We start from the raw sequence: 8,961 nt of genomic DNA, 5'->3' as shown, positions 1-8,961 counted from the left end.
TATATATATATATATATATATATATATATATATATATATAGCAAAAAGCAATGGACCCAAGATAGATCCTTGCGGAACACCTAAATCATTGGATTGGTGATTTTGTACACACTGAAATCTATCTGATAGATATGACTCTCTCCAGTTAAGTGTATGTAATGAAAAATTAAAACAAGATCACTTAGACATAAGGATTCTATGATTAACGGTGTCAAAGGCTTTCTTTAAATCAAGGAACATGGCTCCAACTACACCACCTTTATCTAAGAAAGTTTTAATATTTTCTATAAAAAAACAATTTGCAACTGCTTTGGATGCAATGAAAATGAACTACTACTCAAGTAACTGCTAATCTATTCTTCAACTAATTTCTCCATAACCTTAGAAACAGTGGGTAAAATATTAATTGGCCTATAATTATCAATAGAAAGGGGATCTCCACTTTTGAATATTGGAACAACAATCGCCGACTTCCAAACACTTGGGAATTTTCCCTGAGAAATTGAAAGGTTAATAACTTTAGTAATAGGTTTAATTAGAGTCGAACTAGACTCTTTGAGCATAACAACATCCATACCATATTTCTCTTTTGCTCTAGATGATTTACGAGATCTAATTGTTCTCATAACATCAGAACACTAACAGGCCATATTCTAAAAACAGGCTCCACTGTTGTAACTGGACAGACATTAGTATACGCAGGCGGAAAACAACGAGTAATTGTTTCTATGGAATCAACAAAATGATGATTAAAAATCTCTACCACCTCAGCTGGATTGTTTATTGATTTCCCCTTTACTTTAAGTTCTAGAATTTTCTTATCTTCATTTTGTTGTCCTGTTCATTTTTTTTTAACTCATTCCAGGATTTCCTCTTGCTTTTTCTATCACAGTGAGGAAAAAAATCTGCTTTAGCTTTTCGTAATTTCTTTACCACAGAGTTCCTTAGCATAGTAAATCGATATCTATCATTACTCAATTTAGTTTTAAGTGAGATATAAAGTGACTCATGTTTTAATTTATGCAGGTGTTGTGTTATTATGTTCACTTTTTACCTCACCGATAAAAATAGCATATGAGATTGGAATTTTAGTTTGACAGATACCAACATACAATGCCACTGCTAGAGAAAACGTTTGACTACTGAGATTTAGGCAAATGTCCCATGAGACAACTAGCCCCGGTCTAAATATGAGCTTATTGTCTCTCAGCCGGGGAGAATAGACCCTCATCACCCAAAGGTCTGCGGCCACCAGGGCAGCGTGATGGACATCAGATGGAGTCCGTTCATGGACAACATCATCGCGTCCAGCTCCGAGGACTGTACGGTGAGAATCTAACCTGTTAACTGTGATGACTGCGGCGACGACATTTATGCCAATGCAGCCGTGACCTTTGACCTCCAGGTGAGAATCTGGCAGATTCCTGACGGCGGTCTGAGGAGGAACATGACCGAAGCTCTGATGATCCTGATTGGTCACAGCCGGAGGGTGGGGCTTATCGAGTGGCATCCCACCTGCAGCGGCATCCTGCTCAGTGCCGGATACGACTGCAAGGTAACCACGACAACCAGAACTAACTCTAACTAACCCGCAGTGACCTGAATGACGTTTCGTCTGAATTGACGTTTACATCACAGATTCTGATCTGGAACCTGGAGGAGGGCGTGGCTGTGAAGATGATTGACAGCCATCCAGACGTCATCCTCTGTATGTCCTTCAACACCGATGGAAGTTTACTGGCCACCAGCTGTAAGGATAAAAAACTGCGCATTATTGATCCACGTTCAGGGAAAGTTCTTCAGGTGAGAGCAGACGTCATATACCTCAAACCATATATTTGGAAATAAGTGTTGATTTTGAATAATTCTGATTTACTAAATTTTTATTTAAAAAAAAAATATATATATATATATTTTTTTATAATAAACATAAAACTATGCATATATTTAATTAAAATAAATTTTAGTTTTTTAGATATCCTGTATTTTATTTTCAGATTAAAATTTTAACTATACATTCTATTTAACTGTTCATGTGTGTATAATTCAATATATTTTGTTGGAAATAAATGTTATCTTTGCATCATCCCAGTTTGGTGTCACTGAATTGTAATTTTTTATATTTGTATATTTTTTATGATAAATACATAAATATCTCTATATTTTAACTAAATAAATATTAATTAAAAAATGTATATTTATTTGTTTAATTCTGTATAATGTGTTCATCCGAACAGGAAGCAGACTGTAAAAGCACCAGAGTGAACCGCGTGGTGTTTCTGGGTAATCTGAAGCGTGTCCTCACCACGGGCGTCTCCAGGTGGAACACTAGACAGATTGCATTGTGGGATCAGGTAGGCTCTAAACTGTTTAATGCCACTAGGCCGACTAGAATAGTAATCAAATCGCTTCAGGCATTTGTTTAAAGGGGTCATATGATGTTGCTAAAAAGAACATTATTTTGTGTATTTGGTGTTAATGCGCTTTAAAGTAAAAAAAACACATTATTTTTCACATACTGTACATTATTGCTTCTCCTCTATGCCCCGCCTTTCTGAAACGTGTCGATTTTTACAAAGCTCATCGGTCTGAAAAGCGAGGTGTGCTCTGATTGGCCAGCAATCCAGTGCGTTGTGATTGGCCGAATACCTCAAGCGTGTGACGGAAATTTTACGCCCCTCACCATACTGTGATGCCCTGTCCGGCCGGAGCAACGAGACAAAAACATTAAAACCCATTATAAACGAGGCATTTGTTGCATCCAATGGGGACATAATTACTGATTATAATGACTTATACTGTCTTTTTACGGGTTGCGTTGCATTGCGCTGCGTAAACATAAAACCATGTCTGCATTTGTGATCGGAGAAATGACAAACAACAAGCGCTACTCTACACTGCTCAAAACTCACGTTTGAATCGTCAGTGGCAAATTCTTTAAATATGAAAACGTACTTACAGTCTGTGAGTCAGAACAGCTGGCATTGTAGTCTACTCTCCCAGGATCAGGAAACAGTCCTCCATAAAATATGCTGCACACATCTGAATATTTGGGTTGAAGTGTTCTGGAACAGTGTTGTAAATACAACTTAATCACTGATTTCTAGTCGTGTCCTCTTTTGGAAGACCAAACAAAGTAGTTTCGCTTTTGCAGCGAAACACACAGCATCACACACAGCATCACACACGGAGGGCTAGAGTGAGGAACGGCCAGCGTATTCGACGAAGGAGCATCTGGAGGGCTTGCGGCAACCACATGTGACGACCCCGGGCTGAACTCCACTTCGTCCACGGTGAAAGCCGATTCGGTGATCCACAGCGCAAAGTTGATGTATTTCCTCAGCGACCAGCACGGATCAGCTCTAGGCATGAGGAAGCAGATATCGTCCTCTTTTGGAAGACCAAACAAAGTAGTTTCGCTTTCACAACGAAGCACACAGCGCCTTCACGACATGGCGGTGGCAACAACAATACTACAGCGAGAATAAAAGTTACGCCTTCTTTCTTTGCGTGAACATTTGGGCGGCGTTATGCAAATCTTCCCACATAGTGATGTAGACGTGTGGGGGCGTGTTAGAACGAGCCGTTTTAGGTAGGTGTGGCTGACTCTTAACTTTTATAAAGAATATCTCTTTGGATTTGAGACTTTAGTCTTTGCAATTTTACAGATCTTCTTTATGCACCAAGAGCTTGTAACACTCCAAAGAGAAAGGAAAAATTTAAATCGCATCATATGACCCCTTTAAACATGCAGGAGGATCTGTCTGCTCCCATCACAGAGGAGGAGATCGACGGGCTGTCTGGTGTCCTCTTCCCCTTCTATGATGCTGACACACACATGCTTTATCTGGCCGGGAAGGTGAGCCACTCTCCAGTAAAACAATCTGAAGCATGCAGAACTGTGGGTCATCTTACTGTCGAGATGGTCTCGCATCCACAGGGAGACGGAAACATCAGGTATTACGAGGTGAGTCCTGAGAAACCCTTCCTGCAGTTCCTGATGGAGTTCAGATCGCCGGCTCCGCAGAAGGGTCTGGGTGAGTTACTGTCACCAAATCATTCCATATTCTTGATGCAAAGTTCAATATCAAGGCAAAAAGTTAAATGCTAATGAACACATTGCATTTATTTTATTTTATAATCGAATTGGTTAGAATTTAAATATTAGTATAAATATTAATAAATAAATTATATGGTGTTTCACAATTTTTCAAGCATTGCATCAGTTATTATTGAGTCAAATACAATTACAATAAAATCTATAAGAAACATAAAAGCATAAATCATTTTTGAAAATTGTGAAAAAAAAACTGAATATGAAATACATGAATAGTCAAATAAAATAAATGAAGTAAAATATATATATATATAGTATTGTGCTGTCAAAAAATTAATCGTGATTAATCGCATACAAAATAAAAGTTTTTGTTTACATAATATATGTGTGTGTACTGTGTATATTTATTATGCATATATAAATACACACACATACAGTATATATTTTGAAAATATTTACATGTATATATTTATATTCATATAATTGATATTATATATAAATATATTCAATATATAAACACAACATGTTTTTCTGAAATATATGCATGCATGTGTGTGTATTTATATATACATAATAAATACACAGTACACACACATATATTATATAAACAAAAACTTGTATTTTGGATTCGATTAATCGAGATTAATCGTTTGACAGCACTAAGTAAGGGATAATGTACATCCAGCCGGTTGTTATCTCAGAATAAACCCCTTCAGGCTGATACAAAATGATCACCCTGTCGGGGTTTATTCTGAGATAACAACCGGCTGGATGTACATTATCCCGCTTATTACACGGCTACTTGCCACATAAGTAAATAATTAGACACGAAATATTGATTTGAGTTGAAATATTTGAACGCAAAGCTTCCGTGAAGACAGCAGCTGCGAGCAAGCGGCAAATTCAAACTAGACGGACATTTAAGAGAAACAAAGCTTCCACCAAGAAAAAATAGTTCAAGCAAGAGTACAGCGCCAACTGCTGTTACCCGGATGAGCCTGTGTTATTAGCTTTTACCGGTTGTTATCAAGAGATAACATCCCTCGGAATGTCGCGACTGACCAATCAGAATCAAGTATTCCACAGAGCCGTGTAATAATATAGTATAATATATAGTAAAATAAAATATCTTAAATTTTGTGTGTGTGTGTAACTTTGTAAGTTAATCTGCTCTCTTGACTGCTCAAGACAAATTTCTCCTTCTGGAGACAATAAAGAAAGAAATGATTGAATGTATAATATAATATAATTAAACTAAATTTAATTATAGGGTGCTTTGCTTCAGGTTTTTCAGTTATTATTCAAGTAAAATAAAAAAAATACGTAAAATTTAAAAGAAATAGAACAATAGAAGTGATTTTGAAAATATATCAATAAAATAAAATACAGAAGTAGCAAAATAAAACAAAAATTTTTTTTGTTTTATTATTTTATTTTATATTTGAATTAGTTTATTTAATACTGAAATATTAGAACATATTAATCAACTAAATTATATGATATGGTGTTTCTCAATTATTCAAACATTGTTTAACACAAGTTATTATTGAAGTAAAATAGTATTACAGAATCAATAAAAACGATATAAACGTTTAAAAAAATTAATTGAACAAAAAATTGTATAAAATAAAACAATAAAATATAATACCAACGTATCCAAATAGAAGAAAATAAATAAATGGAAACTAATAAAAATGACTTCTTTTTTTTCTTAAAAAATGAAAGGAAAGTTAAGTTGGCGGTGAATGAGTCTGATCTGATGTTGGTGTGCAGGTGTGATGCCCAAACGCGGCATGGATGTGAGCGAGTGTGAGATCTTCAGGTTTTATAAGCTGGTGACTCTGAAAGGTCTGGTGGAGCCCATCTCCATGATCGTCCCGCGCAGGGTGAGCAAAACAACAATGAAATCAGACGCTTCTCTGAATCAAACAAAGCATGTCCAGGGGGTAGATTCCAAGTCTTTATGCGAGCAACAGACTGAAACCATGCCACTATGCTCTAAAAAAATCAAATCTTCAGTAATCTTTTCAGCTGTTATAAATGTGATCTATTTACGCTGCAGTCTGAGACGTATCAGGAGGATATTTTCCCGATGACGGCGGGCACAGAATCAGCCCTGTCGGCCGCTGAGTGGCTCAGTGGGATTGACAGAGGTGACGTCTTCTCCTTCACGTACATGATGAACATGATCTGAATTCATTCATGCGTTTGATCTGTGTGTAAAGTCATCTGTGTGTGTTTGTGCAGGGCCACAGCTGATTTCCCTTAAAGAAGCTTATAAACGTCCAAATCCAGCAGGTCTCAGAGCATCTAAACGGGACAGACGGACAGTGAAGGGCATCGACCTGCTGGAGAACATTACACCGAACACAGACAAAGAGGTGTGTGTGTGTATGTGTATGTGTATGTGCATTACGCCTATGGAGAGTCCCCACAAGGATAGCAAACCAGACATGTGTGTGTGTGTGTGTTACTGTTGGAGATTTTTTTTCATGTTTATGAAAGAAGTCTCTCTGGCTCATCAAGGCTGCATTAATTTGATCAACAACAACAACAAAAAACAGTAAAACTGTGATAAAACACATTAATATATATATATATATATATATATATATATATATATATATATATATATATACATATATATATATATGAATGTGTTTTTGTGACTATTTTGGGGTCTTCAGATCAAACCGGTGCATCAGACATTATAAATCGGGTATTTTTAGCAAAACAAATCCAGCTTTGATGCAGCACTTCAGTGTTTTTCATCACAAACTTTGTGTAGCATCACACTAGAAATTATATTTCATGTTTTGTCTGCTTTTGATTTGATTCTTTGGCCAGCTGTTTTGAGTTTAAGTTTGGTGATTTTTTTTATTTAATATGGGTTATGTTTTAACTTTTTAAATTGCCCATAAGAGGGTGTTTTTCTACAGAGAAGACTCCATTTGCTCTCTATATAATCTTTTGATGTCTAGGAGAAAGAAAAGTGAGATATTAAGGAGATTGTTCTGTCTCATAAGCAGCTCCTGAAGATGGTCTTCAAGCAGCAGGATGAAATTAGGAAACTCAAAGATGAACTCGGAGAAAAAGACGAGAGAATCCGACAACTGGAGCTGGAGCTCAAGAACCTGAGAAACACGTGACGAGCAAAACAGAGCTGCTTGTTCGGGTTGTTAAGGTTACACTCAACAACAACAAAAAACTAATAGTTTTATGATTTTATGGAATTTAATAACATTATTGAAGATGGATGTACGTTTGTACGGCTCTCACTTGTGGTTTTAAAGGGACAGTTCACCCAAAAATGAAAAGTCATGCATTATTTACTCCCCCTCATGTTCTTCAAACCCATATGCTGATATTTTTCAGTATAATGATGTTCAGCTGATGTCTTGAAACATTGCAGTGCTACTTTCATTATATTCAAAACAGAAGCTCTGACATTCAGGTAAACATTTTCCATAGAAGAAAGTAAGTCATACAGGTTTAGGATGACATATTGGGGAGTATTTGATGAATTTTCATGTTTTGGTGAACTCTTTCTTTAAGATACAGATGTGCAAATGAAGTCTTGATGTTTACAAGTTCAAACAGATGTGCTTCTTCATTTGTAGAGGAAGCGAATGAAGTGCTTCCGGTTGTTTGCCAGCAGATGGCACCAGAGGAGAGAGAGCAAACTCATCTCAAAGTCTTAGTCTGCTCTATATATACATGAGATGTTCAAAATCAGTCATTGTGTTGGTTATTTATGCTGGCTTGATTTGTAAGTAGGACATGACATGTTTACAAATAAAATATTGCTCAACCACTGTGAATCTGTTTTATGTTTCACAAGAGCCTTCTTTCCGTTAAGTTTTAATTCCCATTCACAGCAAGAATGGTAGCTCTGTAAGCAATATCACACGAGTAGACGTGAGATATGACGCTGCTTCAAGCTGTTGTTGAAACTAAAAATAACTTTAGTTTATAGCGTTTATAACTTTTTAATGTAAAAGTCTTTACTGCCGACACATATACCGTCTCTTGTCGTCATCTAATGGCGGAACAATGTAACTAAAATCACCATAACGAACACGCACCGTTTCTCAATACGAACACTATTATTAAATAGTATTATTTATATAAAATATTATTTATTGAATAATAATATTTAATAAACAACAACAACAGCCATCATAAAAGTTGCTAGGCAATTCAGTCAAAAGTAAAAAGGCAGCGCTCTGAAATACATAAACATGAGATTTAGTTGCCAAAACTATCTTCTCTGTAACAAATAATAGATTAATGACACCAAAGGCAACTGTTAGATTTAACCAAAATGAATTATATCTCATGTGTAACCACTACAGAGACATCAGAGCCAGCGGTAAATTCCAGAAGACCTGGCCGAGGTGAGGCGCTCTGGGGCGGCTTCATGAGCGCAGGACGGCCGCAGACCATCTGGAGCTCACATGTCCGAAAAGTCGACGCAAATTTTCAAGTAGACGTTATCTTTATTAATAAACTGCATATTTGAACTATAAAAAAGTACATTCTCGCCTGAAAACCTTTTAACACTACCGTATTGACCCGAATATAAGAAAATGTTTTATCTGAAAAAACGCGGTCTAGACTTTGACATGTCAATAATACACCCACAACAATAGTGATTGTCCCTTCGTGATTTTAAAACGTAAGACAGTACCCAGATTTGAAGACTACAGTAAGATTTAACTTCTACTGTTAGGCTTTGGTAGGCTACTATTAGATGGATAGCCTGAATGTCCTTTTTTTATGGTATATCAAAAAGTGTATATATTTTTAAATGTGATTGTTGGTACATCTGACCAGTTTTTACCATACTTTCAAAACAAAAATTAAAATAGGAAAAATATGCAAGATGAAAATAATTGAAGACA

At 36.2% G+C, this 8,961-nt stretch overlaps 1 protein-coding gene across 2 annotated transcripts in view; it reads left to right on the top strand.

Annotated features, from left to right (window-relative positions):
* Positions 1–7,868, top strand: part of coro2bb (coronin, actin binding protein, 2Bb) — a 14,947-nt gene extending 7,079 nt beyond the window's left edge. Inside the window, exons 3-12 of one of the 2 annotated variants that reach the window (XM_016230828.1) lie at positions 1,211–1,327; positions 1,406–1,555; positions 1,639–1,803; positions 2,238–2,354; positions 3,755–3,859; positions 3,941–4,037; positions 5,831–5,943; positions 6,120–6,210; positions 6,305–6,438; positions 7,087–7,868. In XM_016230828.1, the coding sequence (XP_016086314.1) occupies positions 1,211–1,327; positions 1,406–1,555; positions 1,639–1,803; positions 2,238–2,354; positions 3,755–3,859; positions 3,941–4,037; positions 5,831–5,943; positions 6,120–6,210; positions 6,305–6,438; positions 7,087–7,206 (1,209 nt within the window). In that variant the 3' untranslated portion in view covers positions 7,207–7,868. Of the gene's footprint in view, positions 1–1,210; positions 1,328–1,405; positions 1,556–1,638; positions 1,804–2,237; positions 2,355–3,754; positions 4,038–5,830; positions 5,944–6,119; positions 6,211–6,304; positions 6,439–7,086 lie in introns of both variants that reach the window. The other variant, XM_016230827.1, reaches the window with a different exon arrangement.
* The last annotated feature ends 1,093 nt before the right edge of the window (positions 7,869–8,961 follow it).

The sequence above is a fragment of the Sinocyclocheilus grahami genome, unplaced genomic scaffold (assembly GCF_001515645.1).
Source record: "Sinocyclocheilus grahami isolate Dianchi unplaced genomic scaffold, SAMN03320097.WGS_v1.1 scaffold377.1, whole genome shotgun sequence".
NCBI lineage: Eukaryota > Metazoa > Chordata > Actinopteri > Cypriniformes > Cyprinidae > Sinocyclocheilus > Sinocyclocheilus grahami.
Note: the sequence above shows the minus strand (reverse complement) of the source record. Positions and strands in the feature narration are given on the sequence as shown.